General features: G+C 42.5%; 1 protein-coding gene across 16 annotated transcripts in view; it reads left to right on the plus strand.

Annotated features, from left to right (window-relative positions):
- LOC136838764 (fasciclin-2-like) overlaps window positions 1–2,983 on the plus strand; it is a 267,449-nt gene extending 264,466 nt beyond the window's left edge. For all 16 annotated transcript variants that reach the window (XM_067104248.1, XM_067104261.1, XM_067104257.1 and 13 more), the window contains one exon: window positions 163–2,983. Coding sequence is in view for 4 of the 16 variants with exons in the window: in XM_067104261.1 (XP_066960362.1) it covers window positions 163–265 (103 nt within the window). In the remaining 12 variants the exon portion in view is untranslated. The remainder of the gene's footprint in view (window positions 1–162) is intronic.
- Window positions 2,984–15,836: the final 12,853 nt, after the last annotated feature.

Raw genomic sequence — 15,836 nt, forward strand, 5'->3', positions numbered from 1 at the left:
ATGTGGTTAAGAACCATAATTTTATTGAAAATTTCAGTACGGTAATTTAATTCAAAGCTTTAATAGTAGAGTAGTTTTATTCTTTGTAAAAGTAAATCTCACCACATATCATTACCTTCATGGTAGAGAAACAGTTATTGATGGAATCATTATGTTTTGCAGTGAAAAAGATGACAAGGAAGCTATCTTGAAGGAAGAGCAGAAAGAGGAGGAACTGAAGAAAAGTGAATCTAAGGGCAGTGTGACAAAGGATTCACCAGTGTAGATCTTCATCTTAAACTAGTCTTTTAATATTTAAATTCTTGAATAACACAGGCTAGTTCAAGCCTCATTTATTCTCAGTGAATGTGTCGCAGGAATGAAACTCATTTTAAGTGTTTTTACAAACAAGTTAAAAGTTGTGATCCGCAGAATTCTTAAGGAAATGGAAATATGCCTTGTCTGAGGAGTTTGACAAACCAAAACCAGGGTTTTTTAGACTTAGCGAATGAATTTACATTTAGTTATATGATAAACACAACCATTTTTGATATTTCATTCTCTTCAGAACTTTTAGCAGAGGTATGAGACATTCTTAAAAATTTGTAATGGACCTATCAGACAAAGGAAACAAGCAGTGAAGTAAATATTAAACTGTACTGTCAGATTGTGGGTGATGTTCTTTAAGTCTGTTAACTGTAGGGCATTATACCACTGTCCCCCGGAATGTCCATTGGTATGAAAAATAGTAGTTTTATACCCAGAGCATTTTTGGGAAGGGCTTGATGAAAGTAGTGCAGGACTGTGCAAAGTATTTAAGCTCACCTTTGCGTGAGTTGTATACAGTATATTTTACAGTTTACCATTTGTTGCAGTGGTGACAGTTGAAGATTCTCAAGGTTAGGGAGAATTTTTTTATTGAAAATTGAAAGCTGCATTTTGAAGAGACTTAATTTTATCTCATTTTATGGGGATTTGCTGTCACAGAATATTTAAAGTAGTACCTTTGATGAGTTTATATTTTATTACTTCAAGTGAGATATGTGTGCATGGAGAATTTTGCCATCTTTGCTGTGCTGATTGTAGCCTTATGAAGTAAAGGATGAAAGTCAGTGTTCACAAAATAATTGCTATAATTCAATATCTGATCCATATATGTGAAAACAGTATGTGCACTTGGTATTGCCTTTAATGTATGTGTAAAATCTCTTCCTTATTCATTTTTTATAGTCCCAGAAAAAAACATGCAGAAATTGATTAAATTTTTTTTAAGACTGTAGTGTATGTTATACATAGCACTGCAGATTTTTATTAACTAGGCCTAGTCATGTAGCTTAGCCAAGTTTAAAAGAAATGTGTGATAACTGTTTGGCTCTTGAGCTAAACTCTTGTACACTCAGATAATTTTTTAGTGCAAGCAAACTTTTGTAAATGATGTACTTGGCTGATTTTTAGTACTGTACTACTAATTTCCAGAAAATCTATTGTAAGAGTTCCAGTACTGTACTTTATTTCATGCATACTGCATTAGCAGTTGCAGTTTTAGGAGCGATGTAAATTGTGTAAGAACTCAAATTCTTTAACAATTGTGATGGACCAAAATACAATATTTTTAAGTATTGTAATTGAATTAAACTGCACTTAAGTAAGAGTAATTATTTTTCACAGTGATTATAATTAATTGTACAAACATAGTTCCAAGCTCTACTTATTACTGAGCTTGCTAAGATTTTGTTCACTAGTTTCTCATGGTGTCTTAGCATCCTGGGTCTTTAATGATTGAAACTGTTTGCTCCACATCATTCCATGTATTTTGAAGTCATATAGAGGTGTCCAACATTTCCATGAAGATAGTGACTTATATGCCCTGCAGGCTTGTAAGTCTTACCTTGCAGTGTGTATTATTTGACAGGATAAACTACTGTAATGTGATGTTTTGAGAGGAATTAGAAAGTTACAAAAGTAGCTCTATCAGCTCGTATGCTGATGCAATTTGACACTTGCAAATAACAAGATATAGAACTAATTGTGTTAGCCTGTTATGTTGACACACAGTTTGATGCTGTTAACGCGTCGTGTATTTTCTTTAGCTAAGTATTGGGTTAGAAGTTGTATCAAATACAACCAAACTCTTAGTGACAAGATCATGATCATAAATTCTGAAATGACACTTCAGTTCATAACGTAGTTTGATGCTAGTTGTCTGGTTTACTGAGGCATAAAATTGTTAATGCATGAAAAATATTTTTTCCCCTTTTTGTTGTCATTAATCCTCATAGGGAATTGTATGTAAGCGGTCAAATTTGAGAATTTTAAAGTACTTACCTATGCTCAAGTGCCATTTAAGAATTTAATTGCTATATGGCTCATCAGTATATTGCATAAGACAACACTGGGCTGATTTTGAGAGAGTAGACATGGCTGTTTGATGCTGAAAGAGACAGACCTAGGCCACAGTCACAGCTTTCTTTTGTATGAGGTTGTAAATATATTAGTACAGTATAAACATTTAACATCATCTTATTTGAGAGGGTTTTGGCTGTGCCAATTTAAATTAATTTAGGTCAAATGATAAACACATTTTGAGTATGCTGGTAGTTCCATTTCTGTTTTCGTAAAGTTGTTCCAATATCTTTCAGTAACCCACCTTCTACTTACAGCTACTTTCTCCATTAATAAGAAAATCGTGATATAGTCAAATTAGGAATAAAAACTTTGAGGAGTTTTTGTATTAGTAAATCCTGATTGCTTTAGGCTGTTTACTCATCTTCATCAACACAACTAAGAAAAGTAGACTTCACTTTTTCTCATTTGTAGCTCCTTGGATTTACTGCTGAAGTAGGAATTTTTAAAACAGATGATAGTAAAGCATTTAATTTTCAGTACTGACAGCCACATCTCTCTCTCTACCCATGTGTAATATAAGGTCAGCTTTTTTTATTGTGATTATGTATGACTAAGCTTGTCTGTACTCCCGTGTGGTGAAAAAAAATGTCTGCCATTTTATGGACTTTCATTTACCTTTTTTTTTTTTGTGAAGTGTTTATTGGTATACCTATTTTTGTCATTTTTGAAAATGATGATTTTATGTTTATCCATTCAGATGTTAAAGTGATATTTTATGTTAAATTTTAGAAGATATAGGTAGTGAAATGGAATGTTAATCTTGGGAGGAAAACATGCGTAGTGAACGCCTTGTTTCAAGTATGAATGATGAAAGGTTACTAAAGAGTGCACTTACATGGAATAAACACTTATGGTATTTTATATTGCAATTTATATTGCAGGTAACTGGCATAACAGAGGTAAGAGTGTGTGTTCTCCAAATTGATGCTGTGCTATTTATGCCATTGCTGTTCATCGCTTTCTTGCTTTGCTATTTATGCCATGTTGCTTGTATCCTAGCACTTCAGGTGTAACATTGTTTAAGCAATCAGTCACAGGTAAGCATCTTGATTGAATCATTTTGTGTAGATTTTTAGTACCTTTATCCTGTCCAGAGGTAATCTGTTGACTTGCTAGTACCTAATTAATAGCTTTCAGTATGTGCACATATGTTATTCATATTAGAGCAGTATTTTGCTATTCTGAATTTTTAATTTTGTAATACAATAATCTTAATTTGAGTTTTGTTTCACAACTGTTTTAGCTGCTGTAAAATTTGAGAGCTTACTAATCAGTAATATTTTTATATAAAGCTGTACAGTATATGGTATAGGAATGGAAAAAGTGAGAGGGGAAAGTTTTGAGAGATCCTAAATCTATGCCAAACAGTTTGGGGAAACAAAGAATGGTCTGTTTGGTGATTCTGAATGTAAAAGTAGGTTGTAGATAAAGAAATGATATACATTAAGTTTAAAGTGACTGGTGTAGTGACAGATTTTGAGTGCTGGGAATATGTGGTTTCAAAAATTAAAGAATGTCCTAGAGCATGTGATAATATAGAGAAGATGAAAGTGCAAGTTGATGGATGTAATAATGAGAAAAGGAGTTGCTGAAAGCCTGTCTTATCAGCAGTCAAAAATGTTAAAAACATTCTACCTCTAAAATTGTATTTTTCAGTGACTAGTAATGCTATAGACTCCCCTCAGAATTATTGTCCTAAAAATTCACATGATGAACAAATTCATTTCATTCCACAAATTATATGAATTGGGTGTAAATGTTGAAAATGTTGGATCCATGCTCATGTAGGCATTAAAGAATATACAGATGTTGTTGAGCAGCCAAAGCTGCAGGCACTTGAGTAGATCAAATACACCTACAGTATTCCTTTTAGTGATATGTTACTGTCCCTTACACCCATCACCTATAGTAAATGGCAGGAATAGTGGAATAATGAATCGGATAAGAGAACAGATTAAAATAACTGTTGGTTTGTTGTGGTGCTCTCTTTTAAAAGAATGCCACATTGAAGTTGAATTATCCTGTCTTCATATTGGCCGCCCCCGTAGGGGAGTAGTGCCGTTAGTGCACAGTAGGCATTGCTTGAGGTTCTTTGCAACATCCCCTTGCCCCCTAGCTGCAACCCCTTTCATTCCTTTTACTGTACCTCCATTCATATTCTTTCTTCCATCTTACTTTCTGCTCTCTTCTATCAGTGTTTAAGAGAGCACCTACAAGGTTTTTCTCCTGTTACACCTTTTAACCCTCTTACTCTCAGTTTTCCTTTCAGCGCTGAATGACCTCATAGGTCCCAGCCCTTGGTCCTTGGCCAAAATTTTATATTCTGTCTATCTTCATAAAAGTCACATTCATCTGACCCATGGTGTTTGATGAGTAACCCACACAAACCAGTCCATGAAAGCAGAGAATGGAGATCAACATATATATAAAAAATATCTTTAGAGATTTTCCAACTTGTAACGCGCTTCCTGTCATGTATTGGAAACAAATCTTTAAAAGAAGTTTAGTCAGTTTTCATTTTCAGTTTAACTGATCATTAAATTTTTAAGGAGTTGCAAAGTATTAAATGAGGTCTAATCCTTTTGGCCAGCCTAATGAAAGTTAAGAAGGGTAGCTAAATGGCCTGGTTAGCAAAATGAAAATTTTTATGATAAAATTAATTATTTGGATAATTACATACTATTAAAGTTAGCTTATATCTTTGCAGCATTAGGTGTGATCAGCATTTAAAAAAACCAGAATAATGCTTGGCTGACCTGCTGGGACTGTCTCTGTAATCACCTGTTTCTGACCAGGCAGCATTGGAAGGTTTACATTCTTATCAGAATTCTTCATGACCACCCACTAAGATGTGGAGAGGCTGGGTGGGTTTTCACTTAACATTAGGTAATTTTATCTTTAACATTTTCATTATTTGGTATGCATCTTACCTACTGGTAAAATTAGCCAGCTACCACATTGAATGAGGATGGTGAGTTAGTGCCACCAGAGAAACAATGTTCAGTCAAATAAACTAAAGGCTTTTTTAAAAAGGGGAGAAAAAAGCTTCTGAACATTCCTGCCTGTTGCCAGATATTGGAACCACAACAGGGTGTACGGCCCTTGCAACGAGACTTGTCAGAGGATCCTTACAGGGAAAAAAGGACTCTATCTTGTAGAGTACTTGTCACTCCTGTGCCTGAGTCGAAAGCCCATAACCGACAGTCCAAAACTAAAGACAGCTACCACTTTCATATATGAAGGTGCGCTCCTATACACCAATGTGTACCTTCATGCTTCCAAAATTCAATAGCAGGATTTCCAAACAACTAAAAATAAGATAGAGAGCAAGGTTACTATTATATTTGGTTCAGGAGAAAGTGTCCCCGCTGCAATGATAGGACTAAGGGCTTTACATCTCATACTAAATTTGAACATTCTCGCAAATAATGTAATGAGGCAAAAACAGTTACATCTCCCTTGAGCTGCATGACAATCTTCTCGAGAAGAAGGTTTTAAAGGAAATAAAGACATGTTTATGGTACAAAAGCCATGAGGATTATTTCTAAAAATGGTAAAAGCTCAGGAATCAACTCTGTGTGCATTGGCTTTAGCCATCTTGGACACAGGAGTGGTATGGTAAAAGCTCAGGAATCAACTCTGTGTGCATTGGCTTTAGCCATCTTGGACACAGGAGTGGTTGGCCTTCTAACACCACAGGTAAACTCTTAACTCCTCTTAAAGGTTTATGTCTGTCCAGGTAACCCTTAGGAGTTCTAAATGGACATAAGACAGCCACTGCATTGCCTACCTAAGCAGTTAAATTAGGACTGTCACAAATCTGGGAAGGGCTTTTATGTCTATATCTTTTCTCGAAGCAATGAAAGAAGAGAGAGGTTGTCACTAGAACAAAGCCCAAAAGCAAGAAAGGCCTTGAAGCTCACGAATATAAACCCTTAATAGGTCTAACTGGACATAAAGACAGCCACTTCTTAATTGCCTACCAAAGCAGCTAAATTAGGCACTGTCACAACTCTCAGAAGGGCTTTCACCTCTACATCTTTTCTCTAATCAATTAAAGAAAAGAGAGAGGTTGCCACTAGAACAAAGCCCAGGTACAAGAAAGGGCTTGAAGCTCACTAATACACTTTTCTGCAGAAAGAGCTAAAAGGAAAGTGTCTTCAAAGTTCTCAGTTGCTGCCTTATCAAGCGGCTCGACTGAGGCCATGTTAAAAACTGAAGGACTATGTGTAAATTTCATTGCAAATCATGATAGTAAGATGAAATTTCCAGCACAAAAGATTGAAAACCTCTTCAAACTTTAAATCATGAGCAACATTCCAGTCAGCATGATGCAGAACTGAAAGCAGTGTAAAGTGGTATCCTTTGATCGCGGTGACAGAAAACTGCTTTGCGCACCTCAGATACTGGTATAACTTAAATCAGGATATGTAGTGGAACGGGTACTGGATATCACTTTTGACAAGCACCAAGATCAATAAACTAACCACTGTTACTGATACACAAGTGTAACAGTGGAGGGCCTTCTAGATTTACGGTTTGCTTTCTTGGTCATTCTAGAAATGCCCGTAGCCCATAACAGACAATTGACAATCTCCACATGGTCAGATGAAGCATGTGGAGGTTTGATGGAATCTTGAATGGGACTGTCTGGCAGGAAAGGAAGTTAGGGGACCCAGTCCCTTAGGGGCCACAAATGAGATATCAAAATCATCCTTGTGTTCTGCAAAGCTCACAACTTGAGTATTTCCTCAAAACGGCAAACAGAGGAAAAGCATAAAGGTCTAGATTCTACCATTCTTGAAGGATTCTGCCGATGCCTGAGGATCCTGGCATGGAGGGCAGTTAACTGGTAGTGTAGTGATTTGGGCAGTCATGAACAAATGGGTGTTTGGGTCTCCCCAAAGGTTCCACAACTTCTGGCAAACCTGAGAAAGAGGAGACTATCTGACTGAAGACTTTGCCCTTTTCTGGTGAGTTGATCTTCAAAAATAGTTCTTCCCTAGGACAAAACGAGGTGATGGAATGATATTGCTGGACTCTGTCCAAAGGATAAGGAAGGTTCATTGCTAGCCTTAACAAATCTCTTGATCTATGTCGCCTTGTTGTCTTACTTAAGAATCGAGACTTGCATAAGACCATTCCAAACTGCCAAGAGTTGTAGGGTGTTTTACATTCCAACTCCCCGGCATCAAATATTTCTCAGAATGGGGCCCCAGTCTGCCCCCGAGACATCTGAGGACATTGTAAAGGTTCTTGCGGTCTAGAGGCCAACCCATTACAATTCTCAAAAGTGGTAGAAAATTGTCTGTCTATCTCTATTGGAAAACAACCAAAAAGAGAGAGCTGATCTTCATCCCCAGATAAGAAACTGACTGGATCAGGAAAGCATATATTAGTCAACATTGAACAAAATGCCCACCCCTGAGGATAGACATAAAACACAAATCTTCACCCTCAAGGTCATCATACAAACAAATTGGGGAGAACAAACCAGTAGTCCAAGTATGAGAGAACTACTCTGATACCAAGCAGTTGACTCCATTACTGCTAAAACTTCAACTCACAAGAGAATACTTTACTTTGACTGAAGGTGTACCGGGATGTGTAAGTACATGTCCTACATTTCGACAGGAATCATCCTTTGCCCATTCGAAAGGCTGCCAGGACTGAACTGAATGACTCATCAAAAAGGGAGTAATATGAATAAACTTGTTGAGACAAGAAATGCGTTGAATCTGAACTGTAGAGACGGTTGAGAGAGGTAGTGAAGGGCACAGACCTTGGTCACGAGACACGCCATGGTTCCCTGTGTGTGGAAAAGACCAACGGCCACAGGGCAATCCAGAGGACTGGCTACAGACAGATGCCAAGGCTCTGATACCTCTCTTGCAGGGGAAAAGGAAAAAGGTGGATCACTAAAGGGGTGTGGGGGAGGATCTTTGCCCCAGTATTTACAGTCAAATGTCTTACCAACCTATTCTTTTTTCTCCTGAACCACATAGGGAGCAAAAGGAGGCAGAGCAGAAGAAGTGAGAGAGGAATTACCCCAGGCTACCAGTTAGGCTAATGGAGGAGGAGAAGCAACACCGGAAGACAAAAGGAAAAGATTGATTAGGCTTAAGGTGTGCCCCAACGAATTGTCTACGTAATCTATTGGTCTCTAGCACCTTTCAGTACTTCACAAAATTTCATCCTCTCATCAGATCACTCCTCATTATCATCACATCTAGCAAATCACGCTCGTGCCTCAACAGCTAGGCTAACATACGTGGCCATCCTGGACAACCAAAACATTCGGTTTCCACAAACTCTCTCCTATACAGCCTAATGCTTTCATATTTTCTTGTTGTAGATGACATAATGCAAAAACAGAAAACAAGTACAATACTGTACAGGAGAAAATCAGCCAGAAATCATCAAAATTATTGTTAACTCCGATTCACACCGTCTGCATAAGGGCATGGCATGAAGAATTCTGACAAGAATGTTAACATTCCAATGCCATCTGGTGGGAAACAGGTGATTACAGAGACAGTCCTAGCAAGTTAGCCAAGCGTTATTTTGGTTTTTTTAAAATGCTGATCACACCTAATGTCGCGAAGATATACAGTAAGCTAACTTTAACAGTCTTCATTCAAGCGCCCATCCCCTCACGAGTGCCCGACGCCAGCTTCTGAGCGTCTGCCACCAGTTTCCGAGCGCCCGGCACCAACTCCCAAGCACTCAGTGCCAGTTGCCAAGTGCCCAGTGCCAGCTCCAAGCGTCCAGCACCAACTCTTCAGTATCAGTCTACTGCTTGGAGCGCCAAGCACTCATTTCTGACCGCAGATCTCCTAGCCTATGCAGCTCTCGTTCAGTATTTGAGAGCTAGCTTTCCACCCCTTTTTTGTCTCCAGCTAGCCCCTGGTCTTGCCTACCTTGACCTTCCTGATGAGGAGCCATCCAGATGACAGTCCTAGGCTCCCCACAATGGTGCTTTCTTCGTCTTCTACGAAGGTACTCGAGGAGATTGCAGTTTGGTTTTCTGCTAAGAGGGAGCAAGGTAAGGCTTCCTTCATCTTTCCTCCCTCACGCTTAATCCGTAAGGGATTTCTTTTCTCCACCACTGGGGAAGCTCCTTCTTCCCAATGCTCGGCATTTTCATCGGCGAAAAAGGGATTTTGACAAAGGAAAAATCTATTTCTGAGGAAGGTCCCGTGTCACCCGGTGAAATTCCATTACAGCACGAATTTCTAGGTATAACAATGCTAGATATACCAGAGAAAAAGAGCTTTCAGGAAAGCTGGGGTTACTACCCCCAGTCGATCGTCTTTTAGAAGACGTCGGTATAATAAAGGGTGAGTGAAATACCACTACCACGGAAATATACTCGAAAGATCTCTCCTTATCAAAACCCCCGTAAAAGAGCGGTGAGCCGTTACAGCTCCCACACTCAACACCCGCCAGGACGGCGACACCAGCGCCACCTACTTCATTCCATGCTAGCACTAACCCCAGACTTGGCATGCGCAATTAGGGGGGGGAGTACTAGACTAGACAGGGAGGGTCACCGGGTGACACGGGACCTTCCTCAGAAATAGATTTTTCCTTTGTCAAAATCCCTTTTCTGAGTCCAGTCCCGTGTCAGCCGGTGAAATAGTGATAGAGAATCATGCCAAGACTGCTACTACTGGAAAAAAGGAGGGTAACCTGAAGAAAAGGCAAAATTGTAACGAAAATAACTTTAATTAAGGAATCTCTTCCATGAAGCAAGAATACTTAAAAGTAAGGTAACTTAATTTTAAGGCACACCAATAAACTTAGCACTACAAAACAATGGAGGTCCCCGGTCTGATGGGGAAAAAACCTCAAAATCTTAAAATTACTTAAAAGTAGTGAAACATGAAATGTGCACAGAACAAGAAAAACAACCTTAAAACTATATATGTAAACTTAGGCTTAAACACGTAAGAGACAAGACTAATGAATATAACACACACAATTATCCGGGGTACATGGAGCCAAACAAAAACTGTCCAGTACCCATAAGAAAAACAATTATGGCTAGTCAGATTACAGTTTTCCATCATCAAATACAAATATCAATATGAAGAGCTAGGCAGTGAGGCATAAACAACCAGGAGAATAAGCAGAGAAGCAAATGAGGTAGGCGGGCGGGGGGGAAAAGGAAAGGATATAATTATTTAAGGTGGGGAGATGACACTTCCCACTGCTACAGTAGAATATTTCAGGGCTTCGAGTGATTTTAAATAGTGGCGTTTAAACACTAGAGGTGATTTCCAACCCGTATATTTTGATAACTCTGAAAAGTCCATATTATGAAAATAATTAACATAAGTAGCCACTGCTCGAATATCATGAACTTTAGGAACTGAGTCTGGGTTGGCTTGTTTAATGAAATACAGAACTTGTTGCCTTATACCATTAAGAGAAAGAGTACCACCTTTTTCCCTGATAAAAAGAGGACCCGACTTACTCTGTGGAGTTCTTGAGAGGTAAGATTTAAGTGTATGGACTGGACATAAAGATTGATCTTGAGGAAGGGGCACCACCTTCCAAGGAGACCACCTGTCCTGTGGGTCTTCGTTCTTAGCTAAAAATCTAGGGTCAGGGGAGAGGAGGACTTCTCCGGATGGGAGGAAGTTAACAAAATTATCACCTCTAGTGAGAGCTGACAGCTCTGAAATTCTAGCACCTGAAGCCAAACTAAGTAAAAATAAGGTTTTCCTTAACAGATCCTGATAAGAGCAATGGAAGTTATCCAACTCTGATGCTAACTTAAGGACGTCATTGAGAAACCAAGTAACCAAATGTGGACGTGATACTGGTCTCAGACGAGCGCATGCTCTGGGGATGGATGAAAAATAGGAATCTGTAAGGTCGATTTTAAAGCCGTAAAGAAATACTTTCTTCAATGCCGACTTGACTGTGGTAATAGTGGCGGGAGCCAGACCTTTCTCAAACAGTGACCTAAAGAAGGAAACTCCTAAATTAGTCGTCATAATTTTGGCTTCAGATGCTTTCAGGAAGGAGGCTAACTTTTTGACTGCTGAGTCATATTGTTTAATAGTAGAATCTCTTTTATCTGATTCTAAAAACAGAGTATTGACAGGGTCAATGTTTGCTCCTTTTTGGGCTGCGAACTTTATAAAGTCCATAAAGCTAGGGCATCTTGAATCCTTGAGGAAGCTGACACAGTCTTGGTTTGTACTGTCTGGGTCAGAATGGGCTTGGGAATCCGAAGACTCCGCAATCCCAGTTCCTGAAGGAGAGGGAACCAACTGCTCTTCGGCCAATAGGGGGCTACTAGAGCTGGTTGACCTTTGAATGTCCTTAGTTTGTGTAAAACTTTCAGCAGTAAATTTATTGGAGGGAACAGATAAATCCTCTCCCAATTGTTCCAATCTACTGTCATTGCGTCTGTGGCGAACGCCTGAGGGTCCAGGTTGGGGGCTACGTAACAGGGGAGCTTGAAGTTGCTCTCCGTTGCGAACAGATCCACTTGGAGTCCCGGAACCCGCGGCAAATCCATTGAAAGATTCGCATCCAGGGACCACTCCGTCTCCAACGGGTAGTCCTGGACAGGGAATCCGCCACCACGTTCGGACACACCTGCTAGGTGGGTGGCTGACAGGTGCCAACCGTGCTTGTTCGCCAGGGAGAAGATAGCTACCATCACTTGGTTTACTCGACCTGATTTGGAGCCGCCCCTGTTGATGCAATGAACTACCACTGCGCTGTCTAACACCAACCTGATATGAATCCGATTGGGAGGGCGGATTTTCTTCAGCGTTAGAAAGACCGCCATGGCTTCCAGGGTGTTTATATGGAACTGCTGAAACATTGTGGACCACGTTCCCTGTACTTTCTGTTTTGGTGAATATCCCCCAGCCGCTTAGAGAAGCGTCTGTGTGGATAACTAGTGCCGGAGGGGGAAACTGAAGTGGAACTGTTTTGGACAGGCCCTTGACTGTGGTCCAAGGCCGCAGCCTTGTCTTTAAGATCCGAGGGATAGAGGAGACCTTGTCCCTGAGCTTGGTGTTTGCTCGACTCCGCCACACTCTGTTTATGTCTTTTAATTTGGCTTTCAAGAGCAGGTCTGTTACTGAAGCAAATTGGAGAGACCCGAGGACCCTTTCCTGGGACCGACGGGATGCTGACTGATTTTTGAGAAACCTCTTGGTGAGAGATGCTATCTCTTTCCTCTTGGAAGGAGGGAGAGATAACGTGTGGGAGGACAGGTCCCACTGAAGACCCAGCCACTGAAACCGAGACTCCGGAGTCAGGCGGGACTTCTCCCTGTTCAGCTGAAAACCCAATGACTCTAGGAAATTGGTGACTATGGACGTGGCTTCCTGACACTCCGGAACAGTTGGAGCCCAGATTATCCAGTCGTCCAGGTACGCTGCTAGGGAGATTCCTTGGGACCGGAGCTGCTGTACTACCGTATCCGCCAGCTTGGTGAATATCCTGGGTGCAATGTTCAGACCGAAGGGCATGACCCTGAAGGAGTAGGCTTGATTCCCGAGTCTGAAACCGAGGAACTGAGAGAAGTTCCGCGCAACTGGGACGTGATAATAAGCGTCTGAAAGATCGATAGAGGTGGTGACGGCTCCACGCGGAAGTAGAGTCCGAACCTGAGCTACCGTAAGCATGCGAAACTTGTCGCATTTTATGTAGAGATTTAGACGCGACAGATCCAGGATCACTCTTTGCTGATCGGAGTCTTTTTTGGGAACAGTGAATAGCCTGCCTTGAAACTTTAGGTGCCTTGCTTTCTTTATTGCTCGTTTGTTGAGCAATTCTTTTACATAATCCTGTAGGATTGATGTGGGTGGCTGGTAAAATCTGTTTTGAGGGGAGGATTCTTGATCCAGCTCCACCTAGTCCCTTGGACACAATGCTGTGTGCCCAAGGGCTGAAGGTCCATTGGTCCCTGAACCAATACAGGCGACCGCCTACCTGCGTTTTCTCAGTGGGAGGGAGCGGGTTTGTTCCCTCTACCACGTCCAGGTCTTCCCCTTGGGGTGGTGTTAGACTTTCCTCTGTAGGGGCCTTGCCCTTCCCCCCCTTGCCACCCTATTGAGGCCGTGAAAAAATCCACGGCCTTCATATGTAGGGTTGTATGCTGGTGAGGATACATAGGAGGGCGCCGCTGGTTGGACCAACACGTACTGTTGGGGTTGGGACTTAGAGGTAGATGGCTGGGCCACTGCCGAGACCGGGACGGCTTGAACCATCGCCTGATGATGAGGGCCTCTTATGTCTCCTGAACCTTTTTCCTCCTCTCGTCTGGGGGCGGCCGATTCTGGGGTCTTGCGCTTATAAGTGGGAATTCCCCACCGAGCGCAGACTCTGATTGGCCCGTGTAGCTTCAGACATGGCGGATGTAACCTCTCCTTCAGGGAAGAGGTTAGGTCCCCAGATTGAACTTTTAATGAGCTTGTTAGGCTCGTGGCGGATTGTAGCGTCAGCAAAAATAAATTTTCTACATTCCAGCCTAGCCATAACAAACTCATGCAAGTCTAACTGGAAGGTCGCCAGGAAAGACTTAGCTAGGACCTGGAAAAAGGGTTCGTCCGAGCCGGAGACGGCAGTAGCCTCAGTAAGACAGCCGGAGCTCAAGGACTGGGCTAACTTAGTCCGGGTCTCAAACTCCGCCTTTAACAATGATCCCGGCAGCTTAGGGAGTTGCTCGCTAAACTGTGTGGAAGCGCAAAGAGGGTCCAGCTTGCCTACAGTGAAAGTGGACGGGGCGTCCACCCAGAACTCGTTACTTCCTGGGAATACCAGGGAAGTAGGGTCCGTTTCCCTTAATTGAGGAAAGGGATTCCCATCGAGGCATGCTCGGGTCGTAGCCAGAGCAATTCTGTCCATGCAAGGAGTGGGAAGATCTTCACCCAGGGTGAACATCGTGAAATTGCCCTTGAAAGGGGTCAATTTTGTGTTCACTGCCTGCCACTCCGTCAGAGTGCGCAGGAGAGCCGACTGGGCTTGGTCTCTAGGGATGATGACAGTCTCCCTAGGTACCTTGTCTGACCGAATCCAGGCTTCTTCCGTAAGCCTCACGAAGCCAGGATAAGGGGGCAAGAGATCGGGGGGGAAGAACTCCAACTCCTCCAACCGTCTCGTGCCCAGACCGTCTAAGGTAAGTTTGCCATCATGTTGGATGGCCCGGTCTGAACCGCCAAGGGTTTCCGACATCAAACGGGGAGGTCCGCAGTGTCGGGAATAACATACTGCGGTCCTGCTTTAGGTTGGCGAGCCAAACCTGCCAGTACACTGTCATAGGTGGCAAACTTTTCTGAGATTTTCTCAAACCTAGAATCTAGGTCCTCCGTGAATTGCTTGTACAGTTCAGTGGCCAGGGCTTGTGCGTCAAAAAGAGGCTGGCGAGGAGGGCTTGGTTTTGCCGCCCTCTTACTCGCGCCCTTGCCGGAGGAGCTAGATTTACTCCCGGAGGCTACAGGTCCTGGGACCTTAGCCTTCGACGGGGAAGGGCAATGCCTTCTTGGAAGTCGAGGACTTATAGCCCTTCGCCTTCCATGAAGTCTTCAACTTGGGGATAGCAGACGGAGCTCTATCACCCAAAGAGGAAGACTTCACAAAACCTGCAAAAGATGATACAGATGAAGCAGGGGAGTTAAACAAAGAGGGCCCCGCCCCAACATCCTCACTTACCTCCCCACTTACCACCTGGTCCTGCTCCGTATTCATAGGTTCCAAGTCGAGATTTAGGGCGGCAACATCCTCCGAGACCTCGGCGTACATGATGTCCACTTGAGGTGGCTGGGTCGCATCCGGATCTGCTGAATAATAGGGGTGGCAAGTTCTTCTGGTACTGCCGCCGCCACCCGTGCGCCCGCAGGGTAAAGCAGGTCCTCAACCTGGCGTCGAGGACGTAGGGCTTCCTCGACGGAACATTCCTGCCGAACCCAGCCACCCAGGCCCGGAGGGATTCCAAGGCAGACTTCTTGGAAGTTTCATCTGCCTGCAAGGAAACCAACAAGTTAGTCAGGAATGCAAAGACCGGGACCGGAGAACATAAACAACGTAACAATATGAGGAGCATGGACCGGAGGAAAGAAGACTTTCACTTACCGACTCGTCTTGGATGGTTGAGGAGAGAGCGAAGCAAACCTCACAGCCATCGGGGTGCCAAACAACCAGGTCGTCCAGCCGGACCGCACAACCAGCGTGGGTTCAGCACACTACGTGCCCATAGGGTTGTTGAAGGGAGGCGGTACACCCCGGCTCCTCACAACGAACAGTCTGTAAAGGTAACAGTACATGAACCTCACACTCTAAGCAAAATAAAGCCGGCAAGGCCGGGAAACTCAACTACAACCGGAATACTCCGGTGTAGAAGAACTACCAAATTAAACTGGGCCAATAAGCTTTAAATGCACAGAGCAGAAGTTTGAGATTCAGACCCCGGAGGACTCCGG

The sequence above is a fragment of the Macrobrachium rosenbergii genome, chromosome 5 (genome assembly GCF_040412425.1).
Source record: "Macrobrachium rosenbergii isolate ZJJX-2024 chromosome 5, ASM4041242v1, whole genome shotgun sequence".
NCBI lineage: Eukaryota > Metazoa > Arthropoda > Malacostraca > Decapoda > Palaemonidae > Macrobrachium > Macrobrachium rosenbergii.